Source organism: Phaethon aethereus (assembly GCF_964289735.1).
Source record: "Phaethon aethereus genome assembly, chromosome: 8".
Lineage (NCBI taxonomy): Eukaryota > Metazoa > Chordata > Aves > Phaethontiformes > Phaethontidae > Phaethon > Phaethon aethereus.
The window spans coordinates 24,125,158-24,145,968 of record NC_138584.1 but is presented as its reverse complement, the minus strand read 5'-3'; the positions used below and the strand labels follow the sequence as shown (position 1 = coordinate 24,145,968).

At 58.6% G+C, this 20,811-nt stretch overlaps 1 protein-coding gene across 3 annotated transcripts in view; it reads right to left on the bottom strand.

Moving 5' to 3' along the window:
• RNF220 (ring finger protein 220) overlaps positions 1-20,811 on the bottom strand; it is a gene marked incomplete at its 5' end in the record, with an annotated part of 224,695 nt that overhangs the window by 120,053 nt on the left and 83,831 nt on the right. The window contains one exon of one of the 3 annotated variants that reach the window (XM_082003186.1): positions 18,363-18,437. The exons of the other annotated variants lie outside the window; for them this stretch is intronic. Within the exon in view, the coding sequence (XP_081859312.1) occupies positions 18,363-18,437 (75 nt within the window). The remainder of the gene's footprint in view (positions 1-18,362; positions 18,438-20,811) is intronic. 3 annotated transcript variants of the gene reach the window in all.

Sequence of the window (20,811 nt, the reverse complement as noted above, 5' to 3'; positions counted from 1 at the left end):
GTGCGCAGGTCCCCGGGGCGTGGGGGCACGGGGCACCCCCAGTCCCGGTGGGTGACAGGCTCCTGGTCACCGCTGGGCAGGACGCTAGGCGTCTGCATCAATCCCCGCCTGCCTCAGCTCTCCGCACACGACAAAAAATGCTGAACCGAGAAAGGGCTGGGCAACCGCTGTGCCCCGGCCACTGGCCGAGGCTGCGGGACCTTGCCGGGGGGTGACCCTAGGGAGGACATGGTCCTCCTGCCCCCAAACGCAGCCAGGTGCCCTGCGCAGCATCTCTCCTCTGCGACCTCCCCCGAGCTCACCTCTATCATCGCTATTCATTATCCAAATGACTATATTTATTAAGTCCCCTGCCAAGGCATTACAGAGTGGTCTGTAACAGAGATTAAAAGCAGAATAAAAGACCAACGTGATCTTTTTTCAGGTAAACAAAACGATAAACAGCCTCAGCGCCGGCTGCCAGAAACACACGAGACACGGGAATGACGCCGAATTCATCGCTGCCACAGCACAAACCTACTTGTGCCTGCTGTGGGAGGTGGGGGTCAGCCCCACACATGTGCTTCTGCTTGTCCCACAGCTCCCCGCACTGAAGACCCGGGTGCTGGGGGATCACCTTCACCCGTCCTGCCCCGGGCAGCTGCCTGGCACCACCGGCTGGGATGCTGAGCCCCACGGGAACGTCCTGCCCTTGCTCTGCCCCTGTGACTTGTTGGGCAGGGACAGCTCAGGGATGCTCCTCTGCTGGTATTCCTAGCCTACTGCAAAGGCATGCCTGAGCCAGGCTGGGTTGGTGACCGTCCCCCAGCGTGCCAGCCCCCCATGGCACCAAGGCACTGCAGCCCGGGGCAGCGGACGGATGGACCCCCACGGGGCATTTGCCCGCGGGTGGGGCAGCAGCGGGATGCAGCAAGAGGAAAAGGCTCCTCGCTCCTGCCCGCTCGCGTCTGCAGAGCACAGCGTCAGCCCCCACAGCACGGGGCTGCTTGGTTCTTCTTTTAAAAGGTATTACTTTAAGTCTGTGGAACGAGGTGCTTTACGAGGAGGTGCCAGGTTTCCTTTGTCTCCGCTGGAGATAATCGGGTGCAGATAGGATGTATATTCTGTAAAAACATACACTCACTTCCACTCACTGGTTACCTTTTTTCTGAGAGCTGTAAGGGTTTCAATTACCGGATTCTGGGATTTAGTGCCCAGGGCTTTTTGGTGTGCGTTAGATTTATTAGAAGGTTTAGTACCAGCGGAGGATTCACGCATTTACTCCCAGGAGCCCAGCTTCCGTTCACAGACCCTAAATCAAGAGCTGAGATGGGCTATTGTCACTTACGACATTAGCATGGTTAACGTACGCGGGGATGATTAATAGCCATATACATGCAGCCTCCCCCTCCTCCCCAGCGCCGCGTCTCTGCCACCTCTGCCCGAGCCGGGGGCTGCGAGGGGCGCAGCCGGCACACCGGCCTTCGTGGGGAGAGCCATGCCGCACCCCCTCCCTGGGAGCCCCGGGTGCTCAGCACCGCCCCACCACCTAAGCACCAGTTACTGCTTTACACCATATTTTTATTATTATTAAGACAAAGCGTCGAAGGTACTCGGGGGGCAGAGGGCTTTCTGCCAAGGCAGGGCTATGGGAACCCCCCGCAGATGCTGGCTGGGAGAAGGGGAAGGTGTGCAAGGGGAAGAAGGATGCTGGAAAAAGGGGAAGGGTGCAGGTTGGCAAAACCTGAGGAAAAAAATTGTTATCCTAAGTGTAAAGCCAACCTTCCCCATCAGGACACACCCCTCCCTGCCCCGCCCTTGCCAGGGTGCCTTTTCTTCCCAAAGGAAACCTCGGATCAAATCTGCTGCTGGAGAAAAGAGAAGAGGAAGGTGCCCTTATTAAGCAGGGAGCAGCCGAATGAGGCAGCCCCTTCCATGCAAGCAGACCTTCCCTGAAAAATCCCATGGGATTATCCCACCCATCTGCCTGGCTCTCCTCTCATCTGCAGCACCAGGAGCGGATCCACATGTTACAGTCCTCTGTATCACCCCAGGAGGCTGGTGACAAGGCTAAAACTCATCACACAAGTGGTCTCCCAGCACCTCGGGGATGCGGCAGTCTCTGCATCTCGGGCTCTGCAGCTCACAGCAGCGGGTACTCGAGGCTCGAGGCAAACCCTCAGGTCTGCTGCGCTCCAGGGGAGACACGACCATGCTCCTAACGAGCAAGATCCTGATGGCTTTTGTCCTTTTTCCAATACTGTGTTACTTACATTCCTTCTTTTTTAATTAAAGCAGCCCCAGCTGATTTTACAAGCTTGCCGCTGCTTCTCTCGCAGCCCCCGTGTCTCGCATATGTTTGAGTGCTAGTATTAATTATTAGAGCCAATTTACTGTTTATACTCTGATGTTTTAACTAATTACCACTAATGGCAGACACCAGTGGGCAATCAACTTCATTTAGTTCCCAGTGCAAACCACTCATTACCATCTGAGAGAGGGAAAGAGAGTGTGTGGGAGGGATGAATAAAGACCAAGCCGCATGGGTGGGTGCTGGGGGTGCTCCCGCTTCCCGGGGCAGCCCCCTTGGCAGGGCTCTGGGCAGCGTTTAACGCTCCAGCCCATGTGGATGGGCAGCAGGGGAAAGTTCCTGCGTGTGTTGCTCTGCAGGGGCTGTTGAGATTGCTGGCGCTTCGTGCTGTGTCCTAAGCTCAGCCTTGTCACCAGAGAAAGGCTCAGCCTAGGATAGCGATGGTGGCAGGTGAGCAACGGGCCCCTTCCCTTGCTTGGCAAGTGGCTCCTGTTCCCTGCTGGGATTCATCCTGGGATTCATCCCTGGGGAAGCGCAGCCCCTGCCCATGTTCTTGGCTTGGTGTGATGGAGCTGGGTTCCTGAGTCCCAGGTGCTGCTGGTGTTAATCCTGCCATGACAGGTACCGCGGGTGACGTGAAGCTGAGATGAGCCGCGGCTGAAAAGCGCTTGAGCGTTCCCTCCTGTCTGGAGCTGAGCTTTAAGCCTGGGCTAATGAAGCTTGGTCATGGAGCTGACTGAGCTGATTTCTGTGTGTAGTGATATTGCTGACACTAATCCTTCCTTAACATGAGGACATCCCTCAGCCTGGCTTGTGTCTCTGTCTACTGCTCTCTCTGGAGACCCAGGAAAGCCACCAAGGCACATGTTTAATCCCCTGCACCTCAGAACCAGAGCAGGAGCCCCCGATGTTAAAAGCAAATAACCTTCAGATGGTACGGCTCTCCTGGCTATGCTCTTTCTTCTGTTTTGGTCCAAGAAACAGACGGCTGGTGCAGAGAGAGGCCTGTAAGGAGGGATGATGGAGCGAGACGACTCTACCAGAGCTGGGCTGGCCCTGTGGCTCCCAGCAGACACCTTTGGTGGGTGCAGCCCGGAGCAGAGCACGAGGGACTGAGCTCCTAGGTGTCCCCAGATGTGTCTGAGAAACACCTCTAGAAAAAGGGATGTCCAGATCCTTTTGCCTCCTACAGTGAGACCTGTTAACCCTGACCTGGGACAAATCTCTAGCCGACTGCATTTGTGGTTCAGGGTATCATCTGGACTCCTCCAGCTCTCAAGCATGAACTGCTGGGGAAAGAAGATCCTTTCCAGGGGACAGAGTGAGCTCTAATGAGATGACACCAAGCTGGGTGGGAGTGTTGATCTGCTGGAGGGTAGGAGGGCTCTGCAGAGGGATCTGGACAGGCTGGATCGATGGGCAGAGGTCAACTGTATGAGGTTTAATAAGGCCAAGTGCAGAGTCCTGCACTTGGGTCACAACAACCCCATGCAACGCTACAGGCTTGGGGAGGAGTGGCTGGAGAGCTGCCTGGCGGAAAAGGACCTGGGGGTGCTGGTTGACAGCCGGCTGAACATGAGCCAGCAGTGTGCCCAGGTGGCCAAGAAGGCCAACAGCGTCCTGGCCTGTATCAGAAATAGTGTGGCAAGCAGGAGTAGGGAAGTGATCGTGCCCCTGTACTCGGCACTGGTGAGGCCACAGCGTGAATCCTGTGTTCAGTGTTGGGCCCCTCACTACAAGAAGGATGTTGAGGTGCTGGAGCGTGTCCAGAGAAGGGCAACGAAGCTGGTGAGGGATCTGGAGCACAAATCTTATGAGGAGCGGCTGAGGGAACTGGGGTTGTTCAGTCTGGAGAAGAGGAGGCTGAGGAGACCTTATCGCTCTCTACAACTACCTGAAAGGGGGTTGTGGTGAGGTGGGTGTTGGTCTCTTCTCCCAAGTAACCAGCGATAGGACGAGCGGAAATGGCCTCAAGTTGCGCCAGGGGAGGTTTAGATTGGATATTAGGAAAAATTTCTTCACCGAGAGGGTGGTCAGGCATTGGAACAGGCTGCCCAGGGAGGTGGTGGAGTCGCCATCTCTGGAAGTGTTCAAAAAACGTGTGGATGTGGCGCTTCAGGACATGGTTTAGGGGACATGGTGGCACTGGGTTAATGGTTGGACTTGATGATCTTGAAGATCCTTTCCAACCTAGTGATTCTGTAATGACCTGCCAGCTCATTACCAGTAGTGGGAGTCCTGCCCTAACAAAAGGGACCACGATGTTTTCAGAGTTTAGGTTCCACTGATGTGATTTTAGTGCAGTGACGCTGTAACAGCTCAGCTGGGAATCCCAAAACAGGGGCATGAGCCCAGGGAAGGGACTGGGCACCACGTCTCCAAAGGGATTGCCAGGCTCTCCCTCTCCCCCTTTATCTCATTCTTTCAGTCCCTGATTTGCTGTTGAAATCCTGCTTTTGAAAGGGAGATGGGGGGGTTGGAGACCTGCTCGGTAGTGGTGGGGACGTGGTCACCTGTCTTGCAGAGGTGGGGGGTTATAACTATGCACACATCTGAAATGTAATTGCTGTCAGCTCTCTCCATTCTTGCAGCACGAGGCCTTTAATCTCTCCCACCAGACCCATCGGCCCTGATATTGCAGCTCCAGAAAGGCTGGTTTTATGTACTTTAACCCTGCGACCTTTACAAATCCCATCATTCCAATCAATACGTCTCATTAGCGTTAGGTAAATGTATGGGACGGATGGGGGGCTGTGCTGGGAGGAGCCCGTGGAGGGTGGGGTGGAAAGTGCTCCTGCTTGCCCGCTCTCGGGGCGCAGCACAGCCCCACCAAGTTCCCAGAGCTGCTGGGGGCAACCCCCTCCCCAAATCCTTGCCCCCAAATATCCTCCCCCCCAGACGCACACCTTGGCCCAGCTAGAGAAGGGGACCAGCTAATGCAGAGCATGAAACAAAGTCCCAGTGAAGCCAACAGCGGAGTCAAGAGCCCAAGCCATTAACTGGACCAAGCTGTTGGAGTAATTTTTTTCCTCTCTCCTTGGGAAGCAGACATACGTTTTACAGCTTTCCCCCATGTTGACTAAACGAAAACATACGGGTCCTGTGGCAGGTGATGGGAAAACAATGATGTGGGGTGTGCGTGGGGCTGCCTGGCATCCCTGCCTGTTGGGCAGGGCAGCTGCCAAGGAAGGCCGTTGCTGCAGATGGCAGGACAAAGCCAAGGAGTGGGGTGAAGAAAGAAAATCTCTGGCACTTCCCATGAAAATGAAGAGTTTAACCCTTAATCCACAGAGAAGTGTGAGTTTACACCGGCTGAGGACCTCACCAGCGCAGGGACACTGCCCATTCCAGGTGGGACCGACCCATGGGTTCACAGAGCATTGGTCAACCAAGGATGCTTCAGAAAAAAAGATGGGGCCAATCCTGCCCTCGAGAAGGCTGGAGATGGGATAGTGTTGCAATCTGATTTTTGCTGGGGAGTGGGCTCCCTTCCCTCTGGATCACTGCCTCAGCCAGTAGGGCTATTACTACCCATAAAACTACCCAGCCCTCCTCCCAATCCTGCTCAAACACTTGACTCGGGTGACCCACGGGCAGCAGCGGGTCCCCCAGGGGTGGGTGTCTCAGGGACTGCTATTGCTGCAGCATGCCCGGGCTGGGGGCAGCCGGCCCTGCCGTGTGTGGCTCCTCACCCCCCGCGCTGCCGCCAAGGTGTGGGCTTGGATCCCAGGGGACCACGAGTGACCACAAGCGCAAGTGGCCTTCAGAGCTCGGTGCTGCTGACTCACCCGCGCCCTGTGCCTTGCAGCTCCACACCGTGCCGGATCTGTGTCCCGGAGCTCGGACTGGACTACCCCACGCTTAAGCAAATTCAGCCCTGGCAAATCGAGCTCCTCAAAAAGAAAGAAGATGAGTTTAAGGTCTCCTGGCGGGGCAGGCTGGGGTGCAGGAGGAGGCTGGGGTGCCTTCCTCACCCTCCCCAGGCGGGGCAAGTTTCCCAGTGGCATCTGGAGCCGGGTTTGGTTTCTGAGCTCTGCTATCCCCATCTGCAGAGCCAGCACGTTACTGCAACAGCACTCAGCCCAGCGGCTTCGGGCTCGCCCCAGCAGTAAAAGCGGCCTGATGAACACAGAGCACAAAATATATTCATACGCATACGTCTATCTCTTCGAGAGCTTGCAAAAGCAAGGCCTTAAAAACCACGGGCGAGCTCTGCTTTTTCACATTACTGAGGTTTAATGAAGGTGTTTCCATGAGGTTTAAACTTAGAGCTGAGCCAAATACACCTCTCGCTGGAGTGTGGGACAGCCAAATTTGCCTCTGTGCTGGAGGGGGTACGGGGAGCTGGGTATGCGACGTTCCCATGCACGCAGGGTGGTTTGGAGACCTGGTCCGTGCACTTCCCCCCTTCCCACCGCGGATGCCCGCTCTCCGCATCTCCCCGCTGCGCTGTTTGTCAAGGCTCTTTGGCAAAACCTTGGACTTGTTGACAAGCACTAAACTCCGTGGCGGCACGAAAACCGTTTAAGCGCTAAGCCCCCCTCGGCTTTAGCGAGATGACTGCGCAGCGTGGGATCTTAGCGCAGCCCCTGGCAGGAGGCAAGAGGGAAGGAGAAACGAATAAATCCTCTGGCGGGGCCAATTTCACTCGACCTGACACCGCTCCTCCTGGAATTAAACGGGCGAGTCCTGAGGTGCCCCTCCAGAGCGGTGGGCTGCTCAGCACTGTGCCAGCACCCCTGCCCATCGGCTCCCTGGCCACCAAGCTGAGAGCAGCTGTGAAACCTCTGTCTGGTCCGCGACAGCAAAAACCAAGTCCGTAGCTTCAGTCGCCAGCTCCAGCAGAACAACTGTCCCAATAAAGCCCCCGCCCTGCAAGTCCCCAACTCTGTAGTGCACCAGGGTACCTCGCCCCGGCTGGGAGCCCCCGACAGCAGGCGCCCACGCGCAGGGGGCTCACGGGGCCTTTCGGAGCAGCACTGCCCTCCTCAGCACCGCAGTCCCTGCCTGGCCATCCCCACCCGGCAGCAGGGCATCCCGCACAGCTGCGGCGGAGGGGAACGGGGTGAGAGGGCGGAAAGCGGACGCATCCCCTAGCTGCACGGTTATCGGCGGAGGACGGAGCAGTGGCCTTGCTGCGGGACCCTCTTTAACCTTCCTGGGCTTGTCCGCTGGAGGAAAGCTTAGCGGGAGGAGAGAGATTGTAGAGAGAGATATTGGTGGGTCCAGAGATGCAGGGGACTGCAGCAGCCTTAGATTTTATCTGTCTCTGCACAGCCAGACAACCTTGGAATCGCAATCAACAGTTGTTAATGAAACATAGGGGAGAGGCACAAGGGGTTAAAGGCAGAGCATGCTGCAGGGCTCTGGGGGAGCCCCACTACAGCCGAGGGCACTCACTGCTGCCACTGCCTAGTCTAATACAGCCCGGAGCATGTAAGCTTACTGGCTCACTTTTCCTTTGGAAAAGCTGCTTTTGGACAGTAATGGAAACAGAGGGAATTCCCAAAGGCCTGGAACGACTCCCAGATCCCTGTCTGCTCCACTGGCTCCTGCGTGCCTGGTTCCTGTGCTGCACTGCCCCAAGGGCTGGGGCTGAGCCTGGCCCTGGGGCAGGTGGGGAGGCTGAAGGTAGCTGCAGAGGCGGGAGCAGGATGCTTCCCAGTTCCTCCTTTCACTCCTGGTCTCTCTTGGCAATGTTCAGCCCTCTGGGCTGCTCTACCTGTGCCCCCCTCAGCCTCATGCATGGTCCGGATCTGCAGGACCCATTCATTCACTGCATTTCCACCATGCCACCAGGAGCTCCTCTTCCTTGGAAGGAGATGGGGCAGCCCCAAGGCTGGGAAGAAAAGGGAGAGATGGTTCTGGTCATCACTGGAGAGAGCAAGCAGGTGCTCAAAGTGCTGGGACCTCACCCCAGAGCCACTGCTGCCTCCCTGCTGTGCCCTGTCTCCTCCTCACCGCCCGCCATGCAGAAATCTGGCCCTTAGTCCAGCATGTCAGTCCCAGCCATTACAATGACAAGGGTGATAAGAGATTCTTATCGCAGTGCTCAGCATCGATTTGAAGCTGAGCCCCTTCCCTGCACGCCTCCTCCTCCTCGTGGCTGCTGGAGGGACACAGCAGGGCTTATTGGAGAGCAAAGATGACAGTTTGGGGTTCAGATCCCTCTGGAGATATGTCCCTCCAGCCTAGCAGCTTCAGGCGTATCTTCCCGCTAGACAGAGCAGGGAACAGGAGCCAGGATGCCTGGGCTCCCTCCTGCCACGCGTCTGCATCTCCCCAGGCTGCCGGAGGGGCAATGCAGCTCTGCGTCCCTGGAGGGCACTGGGAGCCGCCCTCCAGGGGCACCTGGGCCAAGGGCTGCGGCCTCCCAGCTGAGACAGGAGCTTGTTCTCCTGCTTGTGCTCGGGGGAAAAAACCAGAAGGTCCTGCTGACCCCACAAGAGAGACGGGGAGCAGCCTGCAGCCCAGGATCACAAGCCTGGGGCTCACTGCACCCTTGGTTTACTCCAGCTCTCCAAAGAGCTGTCACTGTCTACGGCTCAGCATGGCCTGCCTCACTCCGACCTCCTTCCCAACAATCCTGCCCATCCACCCATGCTTGATGAGGACAGATCCTGCCCTCCCACGCGTGGCTGATGGGGACAGTGCTCGGGGAGGAGACACTTCCCACCAGCAGAGCCAGCGTCTCCCAGGCTGGAGTGGGTGGGTGTCTGTGAGCCCTGGTCACAACACAACAGCCAGCATCCCCCCAGCATCACTGCAAGCTGTTGTATCCTCTCCTGTCGGGAGGCTGTCTGGGTGTCTCTCATGAAGAAGTAGCGACTGCACAAAAGTTTCAGTGAGGTTAGGGCTGGTCCCTGCTTGGAGCAGTCCTCAGAGATCCACACCAGCCCAGGTTTCCACCTTTCAGTTTCCCCCTTCTCAGCTCCAGGATGGCCAGTGGGATGTTGTGTGCCCGGGAGGGAAGGCAGAGGACCTGGCAGCACAACTGCCTGCACTGAGGCGGCCATGGGCAGTTGGCACTGCAGCTCCCCAGTTCTTGGCGGCACCTTGACTCAAACGCATGCACCCACTCTTTGCAGCATACCTGCAAAGGCGGAGAGGAACTTCAGGCACTGGTGGAGAAACTGGGGCACGGGTGGGTTGTGGGCTCGCATGGCCGCACAGCAGAGCTGCTGAGAGGACTGAGATGTCCTGGTCTGGAGCTGCCCGAGGAGCCTTGGCCCCTTTAGGAACCTTGAAGCCCCAGCAGCTCTGGCTATGCAGATGTTGCAAATCCTCCCTTTCTTCCCAGAACCGTCTCTGGGAAGAGCAGAAGCACAAGGCAGTGGCAGGGGAAAGGTCCGAACAATTGGGGCTTGTGTGGAGATGAAGAAAGGCCCTTCTTGTTGGCGGGTGCAGTTGGGGTGAGCTCGGGGGCATCGCAGCATGGCACCCCAGGTACCCCAGCTGTGCCGGCTCTCCAGCCCAACAGAGAAGGGACTGTTGTGGGCCCAGCCCCAGCACAGGCTGTCACCGCCTGCCTTGGTTAGTGGGGATGCTCTCTCTTTGTGCCTGCTGGTTTCTGCTCTGCTGACCCGCTTTGCTCCCTCCGCCGGCGCCATCCATCAGCTCTGGCAGCCCCGTCAATTTCAGGGCTCTGCGATGCCATTCCCCAGGGGAAAAAGCCCTTTTTTTTAAGGGAAAGGAGAAGTATTCTCCTTCCCGGCAAGCTGCCAGGCTCCCTTCCTCCCCTCCTCACAGGTATCTAATGCTCAGCACAGCCCGGGGACAGGGGCGCAGCATGTGCCTGGGCTTTTCATTCAGCCCCAGCCTCCCCGCCGGCTGCCAGGGGCCGGCAGGGCCGCGGTACCTGCAGTGCCCCCGGGGCAGATGTGCGGTGCCCCGGGGCAGATGTGCTCCCGCACCCTGCCTGCTCCCGCGGCCCTTGCTATTGCGGGTACCAGGCAGGCGGTGGCAGCCTGACCCGCAGCCCGCCGGTCCGGTGGGCAGGTCCGAGGGCGAGCAGCCATGCCAAGCAGGCAGGAGCTGGGGGAAATCAGCCTGGCAACGGCCAAACCCTCGCACGGCGCCTTATCGGGGCTGGCTGCAGCAGCAGCAGCAGCAGCAGCAGCAGCTCGGGAAGGCGTTATTGCATATGTCCCACGTCCTGCTCGCCAGCCGGGCAGGCGGCGGGGACGAGCCAGCGATGCCAGGGCAGCTGCCAGCTGGGTCAGACTCCAGAGGATGACGCCGCTGCAGGGATGAGGATGGAGCAGGGTGTATTCGCACCTCTGTTCCGGAAAGACCTTCTCCAGGAGATGGTGTGTTTGAAGCACGCACTGGTGAGGTGATACCTCCAGCAATGCCCCACACCTGAGTGTGTGCCATGAGGCTGCAGCACTGGAGACTACCTACACCTGAGCGGTACAAAAAAGCAGGATCCTGTGAGCAGCCTTCATCCCTTCCTCCCTGTCTCCTTGGGTCAGGGCCAACCCTGCAGCGCTGGACATTGCCCCAGCTCTCCCCAGCCCCAACTTGCTGGCCAGAGGTCCAGACATGGGGCAGGGATCCGACTATTATCAGGGCTTTCTGCCTCTGCCCTGGCAATCCCACCTCGGCAGCAGAAACATCTGCCTCACCTCTTCAATCAATACTCAGCTCTTAATAGTCCTGACAATTCGCAAGAAAACAGGGGCATTAAATGTTAATTATATCTATTTGGATTCAAAAAATTTTATTACTTGAGTTAATTATAGCTGGAGTCATAAAAAGGTGCAGAGCAAGAGGCACTGCTGCTCTATGGTGCGAGCAGGGCTCAGCACTCCTGGCTGTCCCGAGCCGTCGGCCGGGCGAGGATGGAGGGATGTACCCGCCATGAGCGCGGCCGCCTGCCCCGCACACAGCCAGACCCTGCCCCTCGGGAGGGGGCTGCCACGGGAAGGGGCTGCGCGGGGGCCGTGCCGCGGGGGGGGTGCAGAGCTGGCGTCGGGGTCTCGGGGCGCACGGCAGGTACTCGCTTAGCTGTTGCGCTGGTGGGACCTGGCCTGCCCCAGCCTGTGGGCTTCTAATTTACTGCTTTCCTTTTACCGTAAAACTGAAAGGGGAAGGTGCACCCTTTAATCACTGCCTCCGGGGCCCCGCCTGAAACCACACAGAGACCGAGCGAAGGCTAGGAGTTAATGCTCCTTCCGACACCTTTTTATGATTCATGGGCCTGACCTTGAGCCATAAACCGCTCAACCTCCCCGCCACGCTGGCAGTATTTACAGCCTGCAGGGGCCACTGCACGCAGCCACCGGCGCAGATCCGCAGCCGGGGCTGCGCACGCCGGCGCAGGTACGCAGCTGGGGACGCAACAGGTACGCGGCCGGAGGCGTGCAGGCCGGGACGGCTACGCTGCCGGGGCTGCCCACGCGGGCGGGCAGCCCTGGAGGGATCCGAACGCGGCACCCGGAGACGGGGCCGCACGCAGTGCGCTAATGGATCACGTTCGGGCACGCAGGTGTACCCAGGCAGGCGCGCTGAGGCCCCCCGCGGGGAGCCCCCGCAGATGCACGTGACAAGACGCTTGCATGCAGGGAGGTGTGCGCCCACGTGCCCGCGGGCTGGGCGTTTGCCCCCAAACACTGGGCCATGGTGGGGGGCTTTCTGCTTGTTGCAGCAGGGCAGAGGGACAAGAGGCACGGCCCCACGGGGAAGGGGCCAGGCTGAGCTGGCACGCCCCAGCCCCCCAGCGAAGGCTGCTGACACACGAACCGCCGCGGCGGCACCGCGAGGCCGGGTCCTGGCATCGGCGTCCGTCCTGCTGCATCCCACCGGCCAGGCAGCCCCAGGTCTTGCTCTACAGGTGAGACCCATGAAAGCCTACGCTGGTCCAAACTGGAGCAGGGGGTGGTCTACTGGTTAAAAGCACAGGGTGCCCCTCTGGGTAGCCTCAGGCCAGCCAGCTCCTTGCTTTATGCCTCAGTTTCCCCACTGCTGCAGCAGGAAAAATAATTGTGACCCACCATATTTGCACAGAGTCGGGAGGCCGAGCTTGTTAATGTTTGCGAAGTGGGTTTGGCTCCTGTGATAGAGCAAGCCAGAAATGTGAAGGTCATTATTATTAGTAGGATTAAAGCAATTTAACCCAGAGTGAAGGGGTACAGGTGAACGTAGCAGTTACGGCACGCATAGCAACAAATCACACACACTCGCAACCTCAAAATAGCGATGGATGCTACGATTATGGCTCATTTTAGAAACACTGGGCAGAACTAGAGGGTTGCCAGAGAGCTCTCTAACATTTCTACCCAGAAAATACCCTCCCTGAAAGCAGGCGGGACTGAGGTAGGCTGTTCCCCGAGACATCCAGAGCCCGTATGAGCTGTCAGTGCCCGCTCAGCGCATGCACAAATCTGCCGGCACTGGCCCACGTGCATCACTTGCCAGCACAGAGGTCCTCACACACAGCCCACCTGGTCCTTGCCAGGACCAGGACCTTCTCCTCTGCCCCCAGTGGGGGACCACGGCATCGGGCAACTTATCTGGAACAAAAATATATCTTTTTTTTTTTTTTTTTTTTTTAAGTTTACAGGTTGTTGAATTTTTTTCTTTCCTCCTTACAAAACAAAAGAGGGAAAAAACATCCTTATCTCGGAAAGCAGAGTTCAGGAAAAAGCTACTGGTCTTTTGGACTCAGTGAGTCCCCATTGGTAGCCTTGCTTGTCACGGGGAATTTATCAGCCAAACACAGCGCTGGTATAATGCGCCATATAACTAGTGCATAAACAAACTTCAGCATGATAAATGCCCTGCTTTGAAGCCATAAAGTTATTAGCTAGTGGCTGTTAGCTACTGCTTAGCATGGGACACGCTCCTTCTGTTAACCCCTGGATGCCCCGTCCGCGCTCAGAAGCCCGGGGAGATCTCCGGAGGGCACCTCCCTGCCGCAGGAAAAGACGGAGGGATCTGGCGGGCAGGGATGCCTCTGCTGGCACTCCCCTGCGCACGCTGTGCCCGCTGCGAGGACTGCGGGGGGGAAATGCTTGCTGGGTGTGGGGGTCTGAAGGCTGGCACCCCCTCGCTGTCCTATTTGAGACCTTCAGCAGCTCCTCTCCTTCCCTCTGCTCCCCACGAGGCACATGCAGAGGGGAGCAGGGCCAGGGCGGTTACGTACGTACCCACAGCTCAGACCCTCCTGGGCTGTACCCATCTCAGAGATGGGCTCAGCTGGGGCTGGCAGGAGGGCAGTCGCCCCTCCAGTGCCCGGGCCACCTCCTTTAGAAGAAGTGCTGCTGAAGACTGAAGCAAAAGCCCTAATTTCTTCTGGCAGCAGCCAGGCAGTGAGCTCTGGTGAGGTGTTGAGAGTTCCCTCTGCTGCCTGCAGCGCACGGCTGCCTGCTGCTCCTGACGAGCACAGCCTCACCGGAGGCGATGAGATGCTGGAGGAGCACAGCCGTGCCCCAGGGCCAGCATCGCTGGCCGTGAGCCGCTCAGCTGGAGATGGCTAGCCAGCACCAGCAGAGCCAGCAGCCAGCAGTGCCAGCAGCCAGCAGTGCCAGGGCTCCTGCCGGCACCGGACCTGGGGAGCACCCTCCACCGTGCCTGGCCAGGCTGTGACACCCGTCAAGGTCCTCTGGTCCCGCAGGCCACCTCCTGCCCCGTCCCACCCTTGGGTACTGGACTGAGGCAGGGAGCTGGGCGTGCTGGAGGTGTCAGTGGGTCTCTGGTGCCCAGCCCAAGGCACAGACGGGGTTACACAGCAGGGTGGCAACTTCTTGGCCACACAGCCGGGAGCCCCAGAGCCGCAGTGGGAGGTGCTGGTGGCCGGGGGCTAACTCCCATCCCTCTCCCAGTAAAAGCAACCCTGTAAGGAGACAGGAGATGTCTCAGCAGGGCCAGCGGGGGGGCAGCAGGACTCGGGGCTGCCTCAGTGCCTGTTCCTGATTACAAGCCCAGTGTTGAAGAAACTCGTAATTAGAGCCCTGAATATTAATTAATCTCCATGACCCTCCTCTCATTCTCCTTCCCCTGCTCCCGCAGCTCAGGAGGTCAGCCTGGATTATTAACACGTGCAAGTAGAGGACAGCAAGCTCACCGGGTGGGTCGGCAGACCCTGGGCCACGTCCCCATGTTCAGAGCAGCTGAAGGCACCCTGTCCCACCCCACCAGCACGGTGTCCCTTCCCTTCCTCCTCTCTCTCATGGCTGGGCTTGGCTGGGGACGCGTCTCACTCCCTTGGGCACAGTCAGCACCTTGGGGACAGCACTTAAATGAGCTGAACCGTCCGAAAATGAGCAGAGCTGCTTTTATGCTAACTCTGCCTGCACAGTCCCTTGCGGAGTGGCTGAGGGCAGACCTCTGCATCCCAGGGGCCGGATTGTGTCTCGCTGGAGACAACCTACCCTCGGAGACCTCCCAGCACGATGGAGTGCAGAGCACCCGGCCCAGCCCAAAACCACCACTGAAAGGTCTTTGAGCATCCTGTCTCTGCTCATCCAGGCCTTGCCTGGGTCTTTTGAGAGCCTCAGCACTAAGGCGGCAGCCCTGGGGCATAGAGGGGACACGGAGACTTTTTGTGCAGCATGGCCCCTCCGTCCCAGGGCTGTCCATGCAGACTCAGCCGCTCGGGGCACGGACACGGCTCCTGGGAAGGCCACGCTCCCTGGCAAGATACTGCCCAGGCACATCCCGAGGACCGATGTGCCACAGAGAGCTGCCGCGGAGCAAGAAAACAAGATATGAAATAAATCCAAACTTTTCTGACTCCCTGGTAACCACAACTGCTTCCCTCATCTGATTTTTTTCCCCTTTTCTGCTGCAGCAATAAAAAGGAGAAAATCAACATCCAAATGATCTTGTTTATGGTGACTAAATAAGCTGCATGTGCTTAATCCGTTAGAGTTTAATGAATTTACGACTTGCTTTGGAATTTGACAAGGGCTGTAAAAGAGTAATTAACATTTATCAGTGTGTTTTTTACACACACCCTGCCCTCCTCCTGCCTCCCTTCCCTCCTCCTGCCGCCTGTCGCAAAGCAGCACTGGGTATCGGGGGGAATATAAAAGTGATCAATTAATTCTTAATAATCTCAGGGAAAGATTGTGGAGTTGCAGTATGAACTCAGGGAGTGTCAATAAACGTGCCAAAGGTTGGTCCCCCCGCTTCATGCTGCTGCTGCAGAGGAATGTGGGCGGACGGGGAGGGGACGGGGCTGTGGAGGCAGCACTTTGGCGGACCGGCCCCGCATCTCTTTCCTTCCCCGTCACACTCCACTGGCCCCCGGAGCACCTTTCTGTCACCAAGACGGTGGCCTCTGGGACAGGGGGAGAGCGTGCGGGGGCCTGGTGGCAAGCGGGGTCCCCATCTAACGCAGCAGCGGCGGCGATGTGGAAACGCAACCCCGGTCACTACCTGTGCTGGCCGATAGCTCTGTCTTGATAGACCTGAACCCGCCGAGAGTGACCCCAAATCCTCACCGCCATGACCGCGGGGCAGCTGAACATCTGCTTAGGTGGAGAGCGCAGCCCGCTGCCGCTCGGCGCAGGCGGCCGCCGCCGGTTCGGCTCTTTTAGACACGAAGGGACGTCAGTGCTGACTCCCAAGAGATGCGAGGGGGGCTCAGACCTCGCTTCTGCCCGGCCATCCCAGCCGCTCGGCTGCCGTGGAGCAGGGCTGCAAGCAGGCAGAGAATTTGGGGGCTGCAAGGGGACAAGCCCAGGCTCCCCTGCCAGCGGTCCCGGGGCAGGCTGAATGTCACCTAAGGACCCCGGGGGCTTCTGTGCCGGGAGCCCAGCATGCCCTGCCCGGGGCCGCCGCCCTGGGCAGCCCTGGGGAGCAAAGCCGGAGGAGCCGCAGCCACCGGCTTCCCGGCAGGTAGGACGCATGCCCCGCCGCTGTGACCGCAGCGCCCTGCCCGCAGCAGCGGCCCTTGCCGGCACGTGTGCGACCGGGGCGTGGGGAAGCCTGCATGCCTGGGCACCCGTGGGGGGAGAGCGGGGTCAGCGCTCCTGGAGGGCAGCGGTCTCCATGGAGGAGACAGAGAAGCATCTGGGCTCGGCTGCGGGGCAGAGGGTCCCAGAGACCCACAAACAAAAGCTCAGGATGATAAATCCTCAGAGGTTTGAGACTGTCCGGGGATCTGCTTCTGGACAGAAACAAATTCTCCCTGTCGAACATAATGGCCCAGAAATAAGCAATGAGGCAGGGATGGAGAGGGCTGGACCCGGGGGGTCTGGAAAATCTCTGCCCAGCCCCACGCTGAGCACCGGTGGGGGTGGGAGGTGGAGGTAGCGGTACCGTCCCGGCAGGCTGAGACCCCGCGCCGGGCACACACCCACCAGGTGGATGGGGCAGACTTGGGATTTCTAATAGGGATTTTTTCTAACAGGGATTTTCTATTTGGGATTTCTAATTCTGAATAGCTCCCAGGTGGGAGTTGTTCAAGCCACTAGCAGGATGAGTGCAGGACAGACAGGGAAGAGAAGGGGAAAGTAATGGCATGAATTTGCCTTCATTTTTCCTCAGCTATGGTTTGAGGGCAGCTGGCCGGCATGGGCTGTGGGGTCGGGCAGGAGAAGAGCCTGGTGGGGAGCAGGACTGAGCCCCCATGCAGGGCGAGGAGGTGAGGGTGGGGGGCTGCGGTGGAGGCACTCTGCGTGGCCAAATTATCAGAAAGCACCAGCTCCCAGCAGCCTCTGAGCAAGGGTCTCCAACCTTGGGCAGGTTTGTGGTGCCTGGGGCTGCGCGAAAGTCTGCCCGTCCCACACTCAGCGAGGGGGAAATGAAGGCGCAGGGAGGGGTTTCAGGCCACCAGGCCTGGTTCCAGCATGCCAACATCTGCTCTGCTCACTGGGCAGCAGGTCTGGGTCTCCATCGCACGAGTGGCACAGCAACACCCCGAGCCAAAATCGCTCAGGGACCACTCGCAGGTGCCAGCTGCGCTGCCTCGTGCTCAGAGCGCGGTGATCCCGCGGCGCTCCGCGTTGCCGTCCGGGCTCCACCACAGACCCCTGGCATGACCTCCGGACCTCTCCTCTGCTGCAGGGGGGAGGATGCTGTGGGGCGGTTAGGGGGCAGCGAGGGGGCTGCGCTCCCCCCCCACGCTGGCTCAGCCGCTCCTGTGTCAGCCTGTCTAAACAGCCCCTCCTCCCGCAGGGACCTCGCGCTGAGGGTCGGCAGCTCAGCGTCTCTGGGTTTCGTCACGGTATCGCGGGAGTTATCAAAAAGCGTTGGACCAGGCATCCCAAAGGGTTGGGTCAACGGGACCCAACATCATCCAGCTGCCAAGAAAGCAGCCCCTGGGGCTGAGGACACGGATGGGACTCGGGTGGCGTGGGCCGGTGCTCCCCGGCCACCGACACCCTGCCGCACACCAGGCACGTGGCTTCACCTCTGTGCACGGCTGGAACCTCCCGGCCTCGCCCCGGCGTGCGGGGCAGCGCTCGCTGGCGAAGGAGCACGGCAGCGAGGGGTGACGCTTGGCCAAGGCTCGCTGCTCTGCAGCGGCGCTGGTGGCTCAAAGGCAGCCCGGCCATGCCCTCGCCTCGCTCGGGCGCTGCCGACGGCCGTAACAAAGAGCATTTTTTCAGCTGCATTCGCAGTTTCTCCCTCTTTCCGTTTCCCTTTTCTGTCGCTCAGGTGTGACAATTTTAATACCCTTAAATACCCTTTATATAGCTTATAAATGACGAGGCGGATGGCAAACGTAACAGTATGTATGTCAGGCCTGTGTCGGCTTTTCTCCATCTGTGGGAGACCTTGGGTCACACTTCAGATGGCAGGAGGGTTAGAAGGAGTTAATGGGAGACTCCCAGGTCCCCTAAGCATCTTGCCCAGGGTCTTAAGCCCAATAAGCGGTGGTGCTAAAGATGATTTTAAGCCATGCTTATAAGAAATCTATTGATCTTTTGGACTCTATAATGACAGATTAACCATTTTAATAAAACACCTATTAATCATGCATTAACCCTTCTCAGCTATTTGTACATTGAATACCAAATTGACAAGGGCGTTGGGATTTCTAGGAGGCTTTTTGGAGGGGGAGGGAGGGGAGGTTTCTTTAGATAACAACAACAACAAGAAGAAAATAATGCAAACTTACAGAGGGGGAGAGTTAAAATCATACGATGAGTGGCAGTTGCAGACGCCTGGGGCCCTCTTTGGTTGTCGCTTCTATCTGGCAATCAATTGACAAGAAATTGAGATTATGAAACATTGCGCCTGTGATCAAAGGAGGCGGGCATCCTTCCCCCATCCGAGGCCAAATCTCCACTCCCCCACGGGAACCAGTGATGGCAAAACGTCAGCGATTTGGCCTTTGGCAGGTACCGGCCAAGGTAACGCCGGCACAACTTTTAGCATGAACGTGTCCAGCAGCCCCACGGGTCTTTATGGCAAACTCCAAGCAAGGACGCAACGTCCTAAAGGTGGATCCTACCAGAGAAGATAGATGCCCCCCCCTTTTCTTTTTTTTTTTTTTTTTTTTTGCTTCTGAGAGCGAGCCATCTGGAGAGGCAGAGGAAAAAGAAGGGGAAATGGGGGAAAACAAACACCCCACCAGCTCAGCCAGCTGGGAATGGGCACAGGCTCACCCCCCCGAAACCCACAGCATCACCGCGGGACGGTCCATCTTGCGGACGGGCACAGCCCAGGGGCCTCTTGTGCAAGTCGGGGGGGGGCAGGCGCCGCTTCCTCCTGCCCCGGCCGTTGCGGCCTCCGAAACCACCGAGTCCCCGGCGCGTTAGGAACTGCCTGGAGGCCGGAGCTTCCTGCAGGTGCCTTGCGCTCATGAATCACACCTTGTCAGGGCGCGGGGTGCCCAACGGCCGGGCGACCGCCCAGACGCCTGGGGAGCCCTGCCCCGGGTGCACCCGCCGCCCCACCACACCATCCCGGCCAGGCGAGGGTTAATCAGGCATTAATCACACTGTTTGAGAGACGTTTCAAAGCCTCTTCCAAATATTATAAAAAATGTCTTTAATCATCTAATAGCGCGAACTCCGCTCGTGATGGATGGAGAGAAGTCGCCTCTCTCCGCCTGATCCTAACAGATGAGGCTGAAGAGCTGCTGCTCCGGGAGGGGGGGGAAGTTGGGGAGGGGGCTGAGGGAAGAGAAGGACATTTCTCAACCTCCCACCAGAGCAGTTATAAATATGAGGTCATACAGTAAGAGATGATAACGCATTAAGGGCTCTTGAGATATTAGTCTGTCAGCCTCGTTAGACACAGCCTATTTGGGGCTGACTGCATAATTAGAGGCTGGGGTACCCATAACTCATTGGTGTTTATGTGGTAGGAAGGGGCTACACTCACCATCACCTTCAGCACTCTCAGAAGCCATCTTTAGCAGGCGTCAAATCCCACTCCCCGCTGCAAAAATAACGCAGATCCTCCTCTCCCCGGGAGCGTCTGCTCTGGCTCCTCAGCCCCTGCCCTGGCTCCTCAGCCCCTGCCCTTCCTGCGGCCCGGGCCCACTGCGTGCTCCGTGCGCCCACCCTCACCTCTCCCCTCCCCTGCGGGTGGGGAACAGGGTCACAGAGGGGAACGACTTGCCCAAGGTGTCCCAAGGTAGTTTGTGACCAAGTGGAGAAGTCCTGGCTCCCCGTCCCCCCGCCCACGGGACAACTTGCAGGGGAACAGCCCGTGCTCTGCCCCACAAGGGCCTGCGTCCCCTGAGCACCCCCAGGCAGCCTCCACAGCCGGTGTGCCCCTCCTGTGCCCTTCTGCCTTTCCAGGGAATAGCTCCGAGTTGGGCTGGAGGCACTGTGAGGTGGATATACTTGGACAAAGATGGTCCCAGGGAAGCTTGAGCAGGAATGAGTCTAAGGAAAGGCAAAAACGTGCAAGCACCCCAGGACAGCTTGTCACTCCCGGCCCGCTGTGAGCAGTCCCCCACTCCTGTCCTGCTGCCCCTCGCCTGCAAGGTGCACCAGGGACCGCTTTCTAGCCCAGGATGCTGCCCTGCGTGGGCAACCTCCAGGAGACAGGGCAGAGCCCCCAGTGCTGCTGGCAGCCGGGGACCCCGTGCTTGGTGGGGAAGCTGGGCTTTCCCTGTCCCCTCCGCTTTCTCTTCTTGGTTCTGCCTCGGTGGCGGTGAGCACCGACACCGAAGGTCGCTTCCCAACCAACCCAGCCAAGAAACCGAACAAGCGAAAGAGGGAAGGGGAGGGTTTCCCTTCTGCAACCCTGCAGAGCAAGGGCACCACGAGAGCCAGCTGCTGCTCGAAAGGGAACGGAGAGGGAGCAGCGAGCAGGGGGAGGCAGGCGAAAGCAGCCGGAGCCCCGTGCACCCAGCAGAGCTGGCTTTGCAACACGAGCCTTCCCAGCAGCATGTCCCTGTAAAGCCCCTTTGCCCTGTGGCAGGTGGGAAAATGAAGGCACGGGGAAAGGCAGGGACATGAACACGAGAAACAAGAGCCCTTGCTGCAGGGAATGCCCTGACACTGCTGAAGTCCCCAGCGTGGCCACCTCATCCCCTCTCCCTGCTCGCCCGCCACAGCCAGGGAGGGGGCAAGGGGTCCGCGGAGATGGGAGCAACCCCATGGCTTCCC